The sequence below is a fragment of the Heterocephalus glaber genome, unplaced genomic scaffold (assembly GCF_053883595.1).
Source record: "Heterocephalus glaber isolate CG9 unplaced genomic scaffold, H.glaber_assembly_v1.0 deba00001586, whole genome shotgun sequence".
NCBI classification, from domain to species: domain Eukaryota; kingdom Metazoa; phylum Chordata; class Mammalia; order Rodentia; family Bathyergidae; genus Heterocephalus; species Heterocephalus glaber.
In genome coordinates this window covers 19,579,242-19,597,645 of record NW_028258364.1, presented here as the reverse complement: position 1 = coordinate 19,597,645, position 18,404 = coordinate 19,579,242, and the positions used below count along the sequence as shown (strand labels likewise).

The window sequence follows — 18,404 nt, the reverse complement described above, 5'->3', positions numbered from 1 at the left end:
ATGGGTGTGGTAGTTTCTCATCTTTTACAATGCTTCACTGTCCTCCATGTTGGCTCCTCTCCGGCTGGACCTGTCTAACGGCCTCCAAAATAGCGAATTAATTTACCTATTTACAATAATTCTTGGGAGAGGGCTGGGGATTTAGCTCAGTGGTTCTGCCGCCTGCCTAGAAAGTGCAAGGACCCAAGTTTGATCCCTGGTACCAAAAAACAAACAAACAAGTGCGAGGACCCGAGTTTGATCCCCGGTACCCCGGAACCAAAAAACAAAACAAAGTAATTCTTTGGAGAATTTTTTAAATATTTATTTTTATTGCTACATGTGTTCAGTATATAACGATTACATTCATCATTACTTTGGAGATTTTTTTTTTTTGAGACAGGGTCTTGCTGTTAAGTTTAGGCTGGCCTAGAACTCCCAGTGATCCTCCTGAGTACTGAGATACCAGATGTGCATCACTAGTCTTGGCTCAAGAATTTTTGAAAGAGCCATTAACTGCTATGGGTTGAATTGTGTATCCTCAAAACAATATGTTCACAATAACCCATAGAATCTCAGAATGAGCCCTCAATTAGAAACAGGATCTTTGTGGTGGTGCATACCTATAATCCCAGTACTCAGGAGGCTGAGGCAGGAGGATGGCCATGAGTTTGAGACTACCCTAAACTACCTATTGAGAGAGAGAGATCCTGTTTCAAAACAGCAAAACAAAACCAAGACCCCAGGAATAGGGTCTTTGCACAGGGAATCAAAGTGAAATCAGGTGATCAGGTGGGCCTTAATCCAACATGACTGGCATATGCTGGGGAAATGCCGGTACAGACAGACATGCACAAGGAAAGATGTGAAGACGCATCCCCATCTACAAGCCAGAGAATTGAGCCGGAGATTTAGTGGTTCCGGCACTCTGCCTTGCAAGCGCAAGGTCCCGAGTTCAATCCCCGGTACCAAAAATACAAGCCAGGGAAAACAACAGAAAGAAGAAGAAAGGAGGGGCTCCCTCCTGGGGTTTCCGAAGGAGCATGGAGCTGCTGATCTTTTGATTTCAAGCTTCCAGCCTCTGGGGTTGTGAGAGAATAATGTGTGTTGTTTTAAGCTGTTTAGCTTGTGGCACTTGGTTACAGCAGCCTTGGGAAACTGATGTAATCACAAGCCTAGATATTAAAATAATAGCAGCGACAACAGTAACCGCTGCCATTTCTTTTTTTTTTTTTGGTACCAGAGATCGAACTCGGGTCCTTCTTGCGCTTGCGCAGCAGGCAGCCGAAACCACTGAGCTAAATCCCTGGCTGTAACGAAGCTTTTTTTTTTTTTTTTTTTCCCTTTGGTACAGGAAATTGAACTGGGGTCCTTGCGCTTGCAAGGCAGGTGGCAGAACCACTGAGCTAAATCCCCGGCCCCTCCGCTACCATTTCTTGCTGATCGATATGCAGGAGGGGATCTCATGTCATCACCTAAGAAAGTGGGTATTATTATTTTTTTTTTTTTGGTACTGGGGATCGAACTCGGGTCCTTAGGCTTGCAAGGCAGGAGCAGAACCACTGAGCTAAATCCCCGGCTGAAAGTGGGTATTACTATAGTCCCCATTTTAGGAGAACCAGGCACTGTAATGTTGTGGAAAATATGAAATGTTGATGTTTTATCTCCTAACCTGTTAACTGTATGATACTCCGAATGACTGAGGTTAAAACAGGAAGATATTTATTGATAGGAAAGCTCCTGAGGGGAAAGAGGGGGTCCGGAATGGGAAGCCTGGGAACCCCACTTTAAAGAAGTTTTATAGGGTGAATCCCACGTGGGTACAATGTGGGCCACAGCCACAAATATCCAATAAGGTTACAAGGACAGTCACTTAGGTAATGGGGGTCCAGTGGGGGAGCAAGTCACGTAGCAGGTGTACAAGGATTTTCAGTAAGGGTGAGGGTCAGAGATATTTCCTGGAGAGGCTGGGTTAAAACCTTGACCCCCCACCCAGGTGACTGACACCTATTTAGAATATCAATCACTGCTATTTATCCCCAGGGGAAGCACAAGGGTGTATAGCTTCCCTCCTTTCACAATTCTGGCCTTCAGTGAATGTGTCTTCACTGTCCTCCTTGTTGGCTCCTCCTGGGGTGGCCCTGTCTAACTGCCTACAAGATATCTAATTAAGTTACCTATCTGTAATAGTAAGATGGACATATTTGCTCAGGATCAGACAGCTAAACAAGGATGGGACTTGGATTTGATCCTGAACCATCTGACCCCTAAGCAGCCAATCCTGTGGAGAGAAATCTCCGTGGAAGAACCACAGAGCCTGGGAGGGAATTTACACAGCCACTCAACCAGAGGCCAATATGTATGACTTACTATTATTATTTTGTTTAAAGGAGGGCTGCAAATAGATACAACATGCAAGTAAACAGATTACTAAGTAAAATCTAAAATGGCTTTAACAGTCATCGGGGATTACCCAGGCCCTGCTTCCAACTATTAATATAAATTAATTAATAATGTGAGCCTAATCACTTTTAAAATCATCTTCAGCTGGGGATTTAGCTCAATGGTTCTGCCACCTGCCTTCCAAGCACAAGATCCTGAGTTCAATCCCTGGTACCAAAAAAAAAAGTCAAGTAAGAAGTGTGAATGTTTGTTTACTCCTGCTGATTAAACCAAGATACAGAGAAAAGAGATGACTAGTCCAGAGGAGACAGCTCAGTAATAAACTGCAAACTAGAGCCTGAACCTTATTCTTGGTCCAGTATGTTCTGCCTCCTTTATAAACAAACTTGTATTGAGGTTCTGACACATATGCCAGGAAATGAACAGGGAAATGATTTTTGACCAGAAGGAGCCTGTGCTGCAGCTAACTGGGTAGCAAACAAACAGCTCCTCCTAGCTAGGACCCCTCCCGCACCTAAAACATGTCCATCCTTTCTCACTCAGACTTTCAGGACACGTTTTCCTCCCCTGTCCTTTGTTCTCGGTAGGGTTTCCATGACCACTGCTTCCTGCCATATGTAAATAGGGGGTACCTTTCTATCTAATTGTATAAACTAAACGTATCTACCTCAACCAATGAACTAATGTTGAGTGTCTTGCCACTGTATCCTTACCCCTCCTCTCCCAAATCTATATAAACCCTGTTCACCCCCAAGATGAGGCTGATCACTTTATGGACAAATCCCTGATCAGTCTGCTAGCAAAATAAACCTGCCTCTAACTACAGCTGCAACACTGTGAGTTATATTTGCTACAACAGAAACAGAGACTGACAAATGTAAAGTAACCCCTATTTTTCAATGAAGTCCTTCTCCCTTAGTCAGCCACAGGGTGATAATATAAACTATTATATGGATAATATAAACTATTATTACGTAGAGAAGTTGAATGTCTGTAATATTTAATATATTCACTAGGGTCACACATTTAAATCACATTTCATAAAATAATACCTTAATTAAGAAATATTGCTCATTTCAATCTTTTTATGAAACAATTTAATCAAACTCTACATTTATGTGCAATTTTAGCATCTTCATCATCATTACAGCCCATTTTGGAAGCATCTAAAACAATTTTCAGGAGCACATTACTCTTCCTGCTTAAGCATTTACAATCCCATATAAGGTCCAGGGATTTAGCTCAGTGGTCCCTTGCTTGCCTTGCCAGAACAAGGTCCAGAGTTGGACCCCCTCCACTGAAAAAAAAAAAAAAGATATAAAATCCCATATAAGACACTGTCATTGGAAATGTTATTCCTTTTTAAATTTGTCCAATTAATTAATTTTGAGGTGTTAGGGATCAAAGCTAGGGCCTCCCACATACTAAGCACTTGACCACTGAGCTACATCTCTAGCCTTGCCCTCTACATTTAGATCTAAGTAATACGAGCCTAATTATTTACTACTGTTGCTCTTAAGTGATCTTTAGGAGTTCATTTACAATGCCATAAAACACTTCCTTGGGGGTCCCTATTTTCAGGATGATTGTGCTAAATGTCTTTGCCCCTCTGATCACTTCTTCCAAGGGCCCATTCTAGAAGCCTCCACAAGGGTTGACTGAGCTGTTTCAGAGGAGTGGGTCTTTCCCAAGCAGAGCCCCTTTCTTTCTTTTTGGTACCGGGGTTCAAACTTGGGACCTTGTGCTTTCAAGGCAGGCGGCAAAACCACTAAGCTAAATCCCTGGCCCTCAGAGCCCTTTTCTTATTTAAAGAAAATGACAGATTTTTATAAGACCTCTCATATGATCCCTGCTTCCTGAGGACTAATTTTGAGGAGTTTAAAGCTTTTATCTCAAAGTAGCAGCGCAAAAATCAGACTTGGGCGGGGGGGGGGGGGGATTCCTGAAATTGCCTGGTGGTAAAAAAATGATGAAAGCAAAAGTCAACTGTTTTTAAAGACGTAGGAACCACCATGGTTATACTCAGGTGACAGGCCGAAGTTCCCTGAGAAAGCTCCTGAGACTCATGTAGCTTGAGCCCAAGTCTTGGTTTTCTGGGAGAATCCTCCTTCGTCCACTGGCACCTCTAGAACTCAATGGATGGAAGCACTGGCGTCTGTCCCTGCTGGAGCACCATGCTGTCCACAGCTTCAGTACCAGAGAACAGGCCGGGGGCGCCGTCCTGACAGCTGGGGGACCCTCTGCCCTGGGTCCTCCCTCCTCCTGCTTGGCTGGAAGCTGCTTTCCCTCAAGCCTCCTATTCAAGATAAATATTGAAATTGTATTTCTTATTCATTTTCCCTGTTGTGTTTCCTAGAATTGCAACGGACTTTTTTTCTACTTAGCATTGTGGGTTAAATAGGCTTTTGTGGGCTGTCTGGGAACATTGTTTCCAGTGAAAAATGCATTCTGTGTTGGAAACAAACAACATACACAAAGAAATTTCGGGTACACGACCTCTTTGTAGTGTGGGGGACTGCCTGTCCAGCCTCCTGTAGCAGAGTTAAAGCCTACAAGTGTTCTCTTTTCAAATCTGAGCAGCCTGTAAAAAAGAAGTGGAAAAAAAATCTCAACTGGAACTGGAAAGCTATAAATCCAGCCGCATCTGGGGGGACGAGAACAGGTGGTTTTGAGATGTTGTTTAATCAGCATCCCCTAACTGGAGGTGGGAATGGAGGGCGGATGCCCTCTTGCTCCTTAAGAAAACACAGGTAGGAGGTGATTCAATCCTTCTGTCATCTGACAAAGCTCCTCAGCTAATTACAGCCTTTAACAACCATGTGTCAAGCTCCAGAGATGTGCTGGACCTATGCAAAGTGTTTCAGTGACAGCGGCAGGCTGACAGGAAAAATAAGATCTGTGGAGAGGATGACGCTGGGTAACAGAATAAAACAAGCAAACGGAGGCATGTGGGCAGTGACAGGAGTTCTGCTGGAAATTCGGCTGCGTGGCCAGGGCAGACCTCTCCTTGGAGGCCACTTTTATGCCAAGTCCCGAAACCAGCTATGGGGAGATCAGGGGAAGAGAATCCAGGTAAAGGGAGCCATGGCTGCAGAGGTCCTGAGGTTGGATAGGACTTGATTCTCTCCCAGGAAAAGGTTCAGTGTGGCTGGAATGCCTGGACTATGTTACTGCCTGCAGCGCAGTGAGGGGCAGATGCACCAGCATCCGAAGTGTGGATTTGTCCCTGGGAGCAAGGTTGACAGTAGCAGGGAGTGTCACCCGTGGGCTCTGACTCGAAAGGCCACTTCCTGCTCCTCAGAGGATGGGCAGGGGCAGAAACAGAAGTGCAGGTGACCCTGATGCAGTCATCCCGTGCAGGCTCCATGAGCCTGACCTGTGTGCAGTACACTGGTTAGTCCTCAGGGACGAATGGGTAGAGGTTACTGAAAAGTCCACTGTGTGCACAAAGAAAACAAAGCCCAGGAAAGTAAAGGAACTCGCTGCTTTCTGGAAGAGTGTTTAAAATAGTCCCCTTTTATAATTATATTGGTCAGTAGTAGTAGTAGTAGTCATGATAAGAAGACATTTTTATTTAAAAAAATTTTTTTTAAATAAACTTTATTTTATCCCATTTCCCTCCTCCTCTAACGCCCCTCCCTTCCAAAACTGTTTCCATTTTTTCTATTTTCACTTTTTTTTCTTTGTCTTCCCTACTCCCTCCCTCCCTGCTCCCATGTTTCCCATCCCATTTGAAGATTTTCTTCCCATTTCCCCATATCTATTATGGATTTTAGTCCTGATTTCCACTTTTGGTTTCTCACACCAGAGAAACAAAGCAGTATTTAAACATTTGTATCCGATTTAATGCAAACCTTTTTAAATGAGAGTGTACCAGCCTGATTTAACCACTGTTAACATTTTGACTTATTTTTTTATGTATTTTTTGTTTTGGGGGGTTTTTTTTGGTATCTGGGATTGAACTTGGGTCCTTGCGCTTGTGCAGTAGGCAGCGAAACCACTGAGCTAAATCCCCAGCCTTGACTTATTTTTTTAAATGTTCTATGCAAATACATTAGCTCCTGTTTTCCATCACGCATGATTGCTTCCTGGGGGGGGGGTGTTGATTTTTTAAGACAAGATCTTATTACTTAGTCCATCAGGCCTTAAAATCAGTGTGTGGTCCAGGTTGGCCTTGAACTCCTGATCCTCGTGCCTCAGTCTCCTTAGTACTGGGCTTACCAGTCTGTGCCATGGTACTTGGGTATGACTGCTTCTATGAATGAAATCATTCCTAGATTTTAGATTTGTTTTACATTTTTATTATTAATTTTAAGAATACTGTTCCCACGGCTGTCTTGTGTGATACTTATGGAAGAATAAGATGAACTTTCCTCTGGGCACAGTGATGCACACTTGTAATCCTAGCACTCTAGGAGGCTGAGGCAGTTGGTGGCTGGGTAATTTAGTAATAGAAGGACTCTCTGTCTTTAAAGAAAACAAAAGAGCTGGGGATGTAGTTCAGTGCAAAGGCCTTGGGTGCAATCCCCAGTTCCAAAACAAACACACAAACACCCACTGGACTCTAATACACAGAATCAAGTGTACACTTGGAAAGTGAATTGATATGAAATATTACTTAATAATTGAACTCACTTAAAAATATAGACTGTTGTGTGTTCTATAAGCACGTTTTACCCACGCCTATGTATTTTTAGATAAATGAGCGGGAAATAGGAGCAATCCCTGCATGGCGGGGCCCTAAGGCTGCCTCTGCAAAGACCACATGGGAAGTGCTGGGTTATGAAGCCAGACCATAATCGGGAAAGACCAGAGGGCACATGAGCTAGAGGCTTCTGTGGCTCCAAGATGAGCTCTGAAAATCAGAGAGCACCCGCTTCTACAGACCACGGCAGCCCTTGGGACTCATGCGCTGCAGGACATCCTAAACAACCACAAGTGACCCCAACTCAGATACAATTAATTATAATCTCATTTGCATTGTGGTTTTACTCACTCCCACCATGGGCTTTTGACTCCATGATAGTTGGACAGATTTTCAAAAGTCCACACAGGAACAAAAATTCCCCCTCCACCAGCAGGGAGGAGTTTCCCTTGACCCGATCATGTTCTAGAACATTCTCTCCACACCTGTGCTGCTATTTCCCTCTTTACAATTAGGGCAGCTGCAGCTCCAATCCCACTTTCCCAGCTCTGTGACTCCAGATAAGCCATTTAAGCAGAGTCTCAAGATTCCTAGTCCATAAGCCATTTTCAGGATTGATCAAACTTGTAAGACACAGTATGTGTCTCTAAATGTCACTCTTCTCACTTCTCTCCTGCCCTCCCTGCCCCTCTCCTGAAGGCTGTCCATGGTCTGCATGAGATGGAATTAGGTGGAAGATTCAGTGGGCTTTAATTTGGATCTCATTTAGCCAATTTTAGTCATAAGATTCTAGGAAAGTCTTCCAACCTGTCTTGTCTTGGAGATCATGGTAAGGTATAAATCAAATTAGAGATGCCAAATTACCCTCTTCAGGATAAATCTTGCCTAGGGCCGGGGATTTAGCTCAGTGGTTCTGCCACCTGCTTCGAAAGCAGAAGGTCTGGAGTTCGATCCCTGGTACCAAAAAAAAAAAAAAAAAAACCCAAAAAATCTTGCCAAATATTCAAAAAGCAGATGGTGGCAATCAAAAGAGTCCCTCACATAAAGAATGTCTATAAGCAACACAAATCTATTGCGTATTCCCCACAAGCGCAAGGACCTGAGTTCGATCCCCGGTACAAAAACAAAACAAAACAACAACCCACAGGATTTGTGGGAGGGGAAAGGTAATCAGGTAATCGTCTTGCTCATCTCTCTCACCTTGTCTACAACTGTGAAGGACTCAGCTGCTTTCCAACCTCTTGCCACACCTGCAGAGGTGGAGAATTGGAGGCAGAGGGCTCAGGCAGCCTGAGGTGATGGTGTTCCTCGGTGCCTGGCTGCAGAAGAACCAGCGTGATGGGCTGCTCAGGGGACCTGGCAGAGCCAGCATGGAGCCACCACAGCACTGCGTTCTCCATGGCCCTGCCTGGAGCACGAGGACCGCTGAACAGGGCTCTCTAAATCTGTCTATTCCAAAAGGCTGTCCACAGCCTCTGCCCTGAGAATTGATCTATGGACTCATCACCAAGATCAACCAGGAGGGCCTTAAGTGACCTGAAAGAATACTCTAGATTTGAAGAGACTGCCACTCAGGTACGAAGCAAAGCATAGCCCGGAAGGGATGACTTCACATCCAGGTCCTCTGCGTGTTGTGGGCTGCCTAGAGATCACAGGTATCATTTCATTGCCAGGACCCCAGCCACACCCCATCACCCAGCCCTTGCTTGTGACCTAGGTAAAGAACCCACGGGGACATTTTTGTTTCCAAATAGAGTTCCATTTGCACATGAGGACACCTCGCTAGCCCTCCATCTCCAACAGAGTAGAAGACACTGGCATGCTCGGGGTGCAGCTGCACTGCCCAAGTCATCAAAACGAAGGGGAAGCCTCTCTGCTCCCACACAGCCTCGTGCTGGGTACCAGGAAAACATGAGCAGTGTCACAGGACAACCCACATGGCTCATACATCTGTCTGGTTTATTTTATCTAAAATGGTGGCTTAAGGAAAGTGAAGCCACTGTTGGTGGCCCAGGAAGTAAAATTGAGGTGCTTCCCCAAGCACTTGGGAGCCAAGTTGCCCTCAGACCAGGGCAGCGGGTGTGGCGGTGCACACCAGAAATCTCAGAGTGCTTGTCGGCCAAGGCGAGAAGATTGCAGGTTCGAGCTGAGCCTGGCCAATTTAGCGACATAGCAAGACCCTGTCTCATAAAAAAAAGAAAGAAATATATAAGTAAATAAATAAATTGAGAAGAGGTGAGGATGTAGCTCAGTGCAAAGGTCATGTATTCAACTGCCAGTACAAGAAGGGAGGGAGGGAGGGAGGGAGAAAGAAGGAAGGAAATTTAGACCTGCAAACTCCGCATACACAATAGACTCAGCTAGAATTCAGTGGGAGTAAAACAAGATAGTGCTTGGCTTTGTGACTGAAGGACCGGAGGTACCCAAATTCTCATTAAAGCAACGTGACTGTTATAACCAGAATATAGAGAATTTGATTATGACTTTAAAAGTAAAAACCTGGGCTGAGGATGTAACTCAGTGGCAGTGTGAGCGCCTAGCCGGGGTGAGGCCTTGGGTTTGATCTCCGGCAATAAATAAAAGTGAAAATTGGTTAAGAAGGGCTGTATAGAATGCTGTATGGAGAAATCATTTTGAAGAAGCTACAGCATGGAGAAAAGATGTCTGAAGCCTCAGAAGCTGGTCAGGCCATCTAAGCAGGAATGGGTGGGATGAGTGGTTGCTCTTCTTTCATGTGTCAGGAGTTTTTCTCTTGTGTACTACACAACTAATTTCCTTTCCTCTAACTCCAGCTGACTGAGTAAACTTCTGGATGGAATTTATCTTCTGGAGTGCCTTTATCTACAAAGAGAAACTGTTTGCAGTGACAACATGAGTATTCTTGTCTGGGGGGTCTGGTCAACGTGAGTCCAGTTGGTGAATGTTGCTACATTTGTGCAACATTGTGTAAATCAAGTGTAAATTCCTACCCTCTTGTTCATCCAGTGCATGGTAATTTCAAGAGTATACAAGGTATCCTTCCTCTGCAACCCCAAAATGCAAGACCCAACAACCTTAATTACTTTTTTTTTTGGTACCGGGGATCGAACTGGGGTCCTTCTGCTTACGAGGCAGGTGGTGAAACCACTGAGTTAGATCCCCTACCCCCGACAACCTTAATTATAATCCAATAAAATAAAATTTTTTTGGTACCGGGGATTGAACTAAGGACCTTGCGCTTGCAAGGCAGGCAGCAGAACCACTGAGCTAAATCCCCAGCCCTAATAAAATAATTTTTAAAAGCAATAAAGTAAATATATTTACAAAGCACATTTGTTTTGATAGTGATTGTATTTGTTGTTCATATTTCTGCCTCCTGTTGATTTTTCTGAAGCAATTTTAAAAGCAGTTGTCTCTGCAAATTGCTTCCAATTTTTTTTTCAGTACCAGGAATCGAACTTGGGACCTTGCACTTGCAAGACAGGCACGGTGCCACTGAGCTAAATGCCTGGCCCTGCAATATTTTTCTATTTTTTAAATTATGGCACTCACTGGCTTCACCCGAGCAAACCTGTGGAGGGTTTTCTTATCTAGTAAAGAGAAGAGCAAAAGACAACACACTGTGGAGGAATATTGACCCAAACCAAAATATCTGGGCCACCTCCTCCATTACTCCCTGCCCGGGGTCTAAATTCGGTTTGCTGGCAAGACTGCAAACCATGAAAAGAGGATGCAAGCACCAGAATCAAGCAAAAGAGAAAAAAGCAGTTTCATGTGGCACGAGGTGTTTTAATGCCATGGCAACTGCCGTGTCTTGTCGATTATTTAATTCGCTTCGTCGGGTCAGGTTATTCTACCCCTCTCTCCTGCACTTCCTGCTGCTGGAACCGAATCAGGTCACCCTGGATTGCTGAGTACTCTCCGGGCTGCACCAGGTCTATTTCCAGCAGCGCGCCTGCACTCCCCTCGCCCTCCAGGCGTTTCAGGTTCCGGTCCCGGACCCTCCCTGTCACATCCCCTCCCCCGCCCTCCAGCTGCCATCGGGCCCCTAAGGCAGTTAGCAGCTCCATTACCCACTCAGTGATTCAGAGCGCCGGAGCTGTGGCACCTGGAAACACCCGGGGTCCCTCCCCGGCCAAAGCGAGGCCTCCTGCCCATCTCAGTGCCAGGTCGACCTCCTCATTGCAGAGGGGAAGACTAAGGCCTAGACAGCTTCCTCACACAATGGCTCCGCACCAAAACAGCCCAGGTGATGATTCAATCCAACTAGCAGATTGGTGTGTGTTCACGTGGGGAAGGGGGGGTGTTGCATTAAGGAATGGGCAGTTCTAAAACGGGACTTGATAAAGCCAGGTGTGTTGGTGAACGACAGGGGGATCGCTATGAGTTCAGGGCCAGCCTGGGCTACATAGTGAGACCCTGTCTCAAACAACCAAAAATAAATAACTACACAGGGGCTTGACGATTATTTTAGAGTCTCCTAGGGCCCAGGGGCCGGGGATTTAGCTCAGTGGCACCACGTCTGCCTCACAAGCGCAAGGTTCTGAGTTTGATCCCCAGTACCACATACACACACACACAAAAAGTCTCCTCACTCACCCTACCCTTGTGCCCCTCCTGGCAGTGTGAAACAAATGCTGCAAATGAGAGCCAGGGCACCAACCACAAGCTTAGCAGTACCTGGCAAGGCCCTGGCTTGGGACTCCTGGCTGCTGGTCCCCAGCCTCTCCCCACAGGTCAGAGTGCAGTCAGTAAGATGTGAACCCACATTCACCAAGCTTCCCAAGCACTCAGCAAGCACAGCAGAGAACTGACAGACTTGTTTTCCCTAAATGTAGGAAGATGCATAAAATACAAGAAGCTTGTGAAAATACATGTATTGCAAAAGTAACATCGATCTTGTAAATAGATGAGTCTTGTTAGTTCTCTGTGGAAAGACATGGGTGGCGGAATAAATCAAATCAGCTCAGTATTTTGCTTGCTGAAGTGGAAGGGGAACTTAATGGGTCCCAAGCTGAGTAAGGAGCAATGAGACCTGTCCTGGGATTTGGGACAGCTTGGAAAACTCACTCCTTACCCCGTGTGGTCCTTTCCCCTCTGGGGGGCTCTACAAGGTAGGACCTGAGCCCTGTTGCCACTGCCCTGGGTGGCTCCTACTGCTGCTGCAAACTTCATGTGACTAAGGGCTGTATTATCTTCCAGCCCATGACCACACTGGTGGGGACAAAGTACAACAGAGGGCAGGAAGCCCAGGGGAAAGAGGGTTTATGAAATGAGCTCTCGGTGAAGAACATGCTGTGATGGAAGCAGGTCCAGGCCAGTAGGTGTAGGAAAGTAGAATAACTTCAAAATGCTCTTCAGACTTGGGCTAAAACACAGGGAGAGCACCTAATCTGAGAAAGATACTGCACTGTTTAGCAAAAACAGAATATTCTGATCTGCAAAATTAGCGCTGACAGCACTCAGGCCCACATCTGGACCAGGCACTGTGGTGGTTTTAGGACTAGAAACATGAATTGGTCTACCTGGAGGAGGAGGAGCCTCTGAATATGCACAAAATAACCAGCAAAGATGCCTTTGTTTGTTTGGGGGTGGTTGTGTGTTGCTTTTTGTTTTGTGGGGTGTGTGTCTGTTTGTCTGCAGCATTGAGAATCAAACCTGGGGCGCTCTACCACCAGTCATCTCCAACCCTTTTCTATTTTATTTATCTATTGGCACTGGGGATTGAACTCAGGGCCTTTACCTCCCCAGCTTCCCCTCCTGTTTTGTGAGATAGTCTCTCCCAGAGTTGTGTCACCATGCCTAGTTTTATTTTTTATTTTGAGGCAGTCTCCATAAGTTGCCCAGGCTGCCCTTGAATTTTTCATCCTCCTGCCTCAACCTCCCTAGTAGCTGAGATGACAGGTATGTGCAAGTATGTTTTAGGGGTGCCATAAAACATTTTGCGCAAGCTTGGGGCACAGAGCCAAAGTGGTGAAATAAATGGTGAAAGCAGAGGTGACTGTCCTAGCCATGCCTGCCCCTTGAGCAGATGTGAGGAAGGATCCCAGACAGCTTTCCTTCCTGTCCTGGCAGACTGCCCAGAAGCCCTGGCTGCTTCCCGGCCCGCCCTGCAGGTGCAGAAGAGGCGTGACAGGGCTGTTCTCAAAGCAGCTCCTGGAAAGATCTGAATGGTGCAGTGCCCACTGGGAAAACCTCAACACACCAAGGGGACAGGGGATATCATGCGCTGAACTAAAGCTAGAGCAGGGAACGAGGGGCACGGTCCTCCCGCACACACCCACCATGAACCTGCATCTTCCCACCGACCCCTCTTCTACCTCGTCCCATTTGAGGAAAGGAATAAGTTATTTGTGCTTCTTCCTTTGGCTTTCAGCATGGTTTTTTGTCCCTGAAAATAAACTGGAAAGCAGGGAAAGAGGAATACCAGTGTTTTTGTGCCTTAGTATAACAGGTAAGGAAAGTAGTAATATGTAAAAGGGGAAAATAACAAAAAAAACCCCTCAAAAGTAGTGAGTGACCAAACTCAATAAATGATGACTTTAAAAAACCTGTTTTGGCCAGGGATTTAGCTCAGTGGTTCCACCACCTACCTCGCAAGCGCAAGGTCCTGAGTTCGATTCCTGGTACCAAAAAAACCAAAAACCAACAAAAAAACCCGTTTCTGAGGATTGAGTTAGGACACATTGTCACTGGAAGTGGCTTCTCCTCCTCTCTGCAGCCTGGGCCCAGGGGTCTGCACTGGAGAGACTTCAAGGAAGTCGCCAGAGCTGGAAGAGCTTGGGGGATCTGACCTACCCAGAGGCCACCAGAGTGGTCTAGCCTGAGGCAAGGGATCCCAGAGTGGTCTAGCCTTCGCTACCGGTCCTCAAAGTAAACGAAGCCTAGGAACTCACAGTAGTGTAGCCCAAGCCCCTCGTGTTCAGGCTGGCACACGTGGCCTCCCAGGGCACCCTTGGGGGTGAGTGACACCAGGACTCCGAATCTCACCAGGTCCACCGCCCTGGCCCTCGCCCGGGACCCTCGTCTTTCTAACATTGCCAAAAGAGACTGAAATTTCTGGCAATGTGTGGGACTCATGTCCCTAGCATTGTCCTCTTTTTCACAGAGAAAAAACTGAATTAAAAAAAAAACACACATCTATACTTGCTGGGAGCACTGCGCTGTAGATCACTATGGCCAGGCCTAACTCACCTCCTCCTGTGGATGTGGCAAGGCCCCAGTGGAACGAGGAGCATGCATCTTGTTCGCTTCCTCCCATAGACGAGGCAGGGCTCTGCCGGAGAACAGTCGACAAGAGGGCGTGGTGAAGGCCTGGCCGAGAAGAGGGCTACCTTCCTTCCTACCCATTCGCCAGAGAAACATCAAGCATTATCTCTAGCAGACCCTAGCCATTCTCCCTGCTCCAATCAGGCATCCCCTTTCGGTTTCCTTATCTACACTATAAACAGAGGTGCTGAGGACGCAAGCCAAGATTTTTGTCTCATACGGACAGTTTTCACCTGGCCTCAGCTATGTAAACTTTACTGTCCTCTTTGTCTTATTCTTTAAATTTCTTAATCTCTCACGATCGTTTCTCACTCCGTGAACTCTTGAACCACTCGGGCCGTGGCAAATACTCGTTTAAAAAAGCAAAACAAAACCGGCATTTAAGCACAGACAAAAACGAGGGTTCTCCCAGTGCTCCAGGTACTTTGAAATCCCCAAGACCCATTCGTTGTTCAGAAAACAAAACGAAACAACACGACTTTCTGTGCTCCCTGCCGCGCACTCACGCCCCCCCCCCAGTAGCCGTTCTTGGCACGCACAAGCCCAGAGCGGCGACCCGTATTTCCACGGGACGTTGGGTTTGCATCCATTTAACCCGCTGTTCGCAGCCGCCCTTTGCCGCCACCTGTAAGAGGCAGCGCCATGACACTGTTTCACTGTTCAAGTGGCTGGGCCGGGAACCCGGGGTACCCAGGGGTTTTCTCCGCTCGATCGCAGCTGAATCTGTTAAGTGGGTGGCATTTGGGGTGTCAGGGAGACAGCTGGGGACATCACACTACAGGGATAGCGGCGCGACGAGGCGCGTAGACGCGGGCCCTTCCCCGGCAGCTCCTTTCGGCGGCCACAGCGCGCGGAGGAACCAGCCAAGCCCCCGGCACTGTAGTTTCCGGCCTCACAAAGCGTCCGCAGCCGTTGGTACTGCACGCGTTTCTGCATCCTCAGGGCCTGGCACACGGGGGTGACGCTCGCCGCGCGCCACCTGCGCTCCTGTGCGCGCCGCCCTCGAGTCGCCACTGGTGGCGGCCCAGGTGCCGTGGGGGCGAGGGCGAGAGGAAGTCGAGGCGCAGAGCGGCAGCAAAGCTTGCTTGGCTTCCCTGAGCATCGGCCGCAACCCCGAGTGGGGGTGGGGAAGCAGAAGGACTCGCAAGTTGCCCCCCGCACGGCTGCCGGCCTGGCGCCCCGAGCCCTCCGAGGCTCCGATCTCCGGCCGGGGACGCTAGGACGCGGGGCGAGGGCGGCCCTGGGCGCCTTCTGTTTCAAGGAGCCGCACTTCTGGGAAGGGACGGGGAACTGTCAATCAGCGAGGGAGGGAACGCACCGGCGCGGGGTGATGTCAGCGGATCAGCTGCTCGATAACAAAGAGGGGGGATTCCGGGAGAAAGTTGCCGTGGCCACGCCGACACCCCAGAGCCCCGGGGGCGAGGGGAGCGGGGGCGAAGGGAGGGGGCTCGGCCGCTGCGGCAGCGGCTGAAGGCCGTGGAATTGAAAGGGCCGCAGGGGGAGGCACTGCGAGCCAGCCCCGGCTGCTCCTCCTCTTCCTCCTCCTCCTCCTCCTCGGGACTAGCAGGGCTCAGCCCCAGCGCTCGCTCAGCCGCCGGGAGCGCCCGGAGCGACGGGAGGCAGCGCGCGGCCCCGAGCCGGCCGGGTCCCCAGCCGCCATGGATAGCGACGAGGAGATAGTGGAGGAGGCTGTGGAAGGTACGAGCGATCCTCCGGGCCGGGCGCGCAAGGGAGGAAGGAGCCGCCGGCTGCGCCCCGCGCGGGCCCGGCCCCGGGGCGCCACTGTCCTTACGCGGGTGACCGCGGACAGCCCCGGCCCCGCTGCCGGGAGCGCGCGACGCGCAGGCCGGGGATGGGGCCCTGGGGACGCGCGGCCGCGGCTCCACCCCGCCTGGCCGCCCGCGTCCTCCGGGGTCGGGAGCTGCCCCGCGCGCCGGCCTTCTCGCTGGCGGGGAGGGGGTGCCCGGCCGTCTCCGCGGAGCAGCGCTGCAGCCCGGGGTCAGCAGCCCCGAGCCTCCCGGGCCGCAGCCCTCTCCTTCCGCTCGCTTCTGGGTCCCGTGGCCACCGAGGCCGCGTCCGGGTCGGTCCCCCGCGTCCGGGTCGGTCGGTCCCCCGGGGGGCCGGAGAGGCACGTGGCGGCCCCGGCCTCTGCCCGGAGAAGATGAAGTCACCGCGGGGCCGGGCACCACGCTGGGGTCCCGGACGCGGCGGCCCCGCCCCTGCCCCTCCGGCCTCTGAGACGGGTGCGGAGCGGGCGCCGCGAGCCCGGCAGTGATCGCGGGTGACACTTAACTTTCCGAATTCCATGCTCCGGCTGCGGTGATCTCACCGCCTCGGCGTCGCCTTTCTCCGCCCCTTCGCCTCTGCCGCCCCTCCCCCGGCTGTTCTCGCCACTTTGTTTTGCCGAGTTCTCCACGTCTTTCCTTTTTTTGTTTTCTGTTAGTTCTGAAACATGCTGTAGAGACGTTGTACAATCTGGTTGTTTGTACCCTGAGATGTTATGATTTTGTAACAGCGAATACTGGCAATTACTCTCGCGTATTTGATTCTACTCCAGACAGTGCGTCGTGATTATTATTCCAGTGGTTATTATTCTAGAATATTTTCAACCAAGCATCTCAGTAAATAAGTTTTAGCTTGGTTTCTATCTAATTTATATAAACAAGTTCTTACAAACGAAAAATAAAGTGGCAATGCTTTACAAATGCCTAAGAATGCACCGTTAGTGCTATATTGGGAGGAATCAATTATGTTTTCATACATAACTCCTTTTGCGTTGCTCCTGAAGGGATAGGGCGAGAAGCAGAATAATATTTCTGGCATTCTCTACAAGGGATCCAATCTTAATGTAAATATAAAAACATATTTCTTCCAAAGACAATTTAAGTGTGTGTTTTAACTTTAGAACATTTTCACTATGTCTTGAGCTCACTAAGCTCGAATCTGTAACAAGTAAATTCGGTGTTAGATTTAGAAGGCCCGAAGGCATTGATCGAGTTGGTCCACAGGGAGCATTTGAATTTTAAATTTACTGATTTCTCCTGGCTGCAGTGTTATGAAAGAAAAAAAAAATGCTCTTCTGAAATTGTTAGGGTTTGCTCCCATTCCTCAAAGTTTACTTTTACTTGTAAAAATTTAATACAGTAAAAATTTCATGCACACTCTGGATTACATGTAATATAATTACAGGTGATGCTTCCCAGATTTAAACCACCTTCCTTTGTGAAGCTGTTTAGAAACATAAGGTACCATTTTCCGTGGTTCTCTGGCTCTTTTGCAGAAGTGGAGAAGAGCTTTAAAAATCTCTCCATGTTGTTTTTGAGATTAGATTAGAAACAGGGACATTTCTTTATATAGTTATATAGGATGAGCATATATATATTATTGTCCTAAATAAGAACACTCTTGTGGGCACAAAGAGGCACTATTAATAATTATGCTAGGACACCTGGCTTCAGCCTGGAATGTCTTGGGCAATCTGGGACACACACTCAGTTGTACCTAACAGTATACAATTAGAGTAACTTTTAATTTTTCTGTATTAAATGGTTCCCGGGATAGAACCCAGGGCTTCACACATGCTAGGAAAGAGCTCTACCTTGAGCTACACCCTCAGCCCCAGAATAACTTTTTTTTTTTTTGGTCCTGGGGATCGAACTCAGGACCTTGCGCTTTCGAGGCAGGCAGCAGAACCACTGAGCTAAATCCTCAGCCCTCCCAGAGTAACTTAATCTTTAGTGGTCTTTAGAACAGCCAGGCATGGTGGTGCAAGCCTGTAGTCCCAGCAACTTGAGAGGCTGAGCAGGAGGATTAATTGAACCCAGGAGTTCCAGGCCAGCCTGGGTGGCATAACAAGAGACCTTGCCTCAAAAGAGAAAAACCCTTAGCGGTACCTCAGGCTCAGACTCGAACAGCTCCTAGAGCACATGTGTGTGCAGGCAGTAAATTGCACCCATGGGCTTTTCTCTAGTGCTTCTCAGCCTTTTCATCACTTGTGCAGTGGTCTTTGTTTAATATCTAACACACACAGGGGAGTGGTACAAACCGCTTACGATTTTTTCCCAAAGAGAAACTAGCCTGAATATGTTGGTATTAACCTACCTCTCTCATAGACCCAGCCTGTCTTCCC

General features: G+C 48.2%; 1 protein-coding gene and 1 long non-coding RNA gene across 3 annotated transcripts in view; one reads left to right on the top strand and one right to left on the bottom strand.

The window, feature by feature from the left end:
- LOC147823429 (uncharacterized) overlaps positions 1–15,153 on the bottom strand; it is a 42,438-nt gene extending 27,285 nt beyond the window's left edge. Inside the window, exon 1 of the long non-coding RNA XR_015443927.1 lies at positions 14,201–15,153. This is a non-coding gene — a long non-coding RNA (uncharacterized LOC147823429). The remainder of the gene's footprint in view (positions 1–14,200) is intronic.
- A 488-nt stretch (positions 15,154–15,641) lies between these two features.
- The window catches only part of Setd7 (SET domain containing 7, histone lysine methyltransferase), a 48,624-nt gene continuing 45,861 nt past the window's right edge, over positions 15,642–18,404 (top strand). The window contains exon 1 of one of the 2 annotated variants that reach the window (XM_004854991.4): positions 15,642–15,973. In XM_004854991.4, the coding sequence (XP_004855048.1) occupies positions 15,934–15,973 (40 nt within the window). In that variant the 5' untranslated portion in view covers positions 15,642–15,933. The remainder of the gene's footprint in view (positions 15,974–18,404) is intronic. The other variant, XM_087193300.1, reaches the window with a different exon arrangement.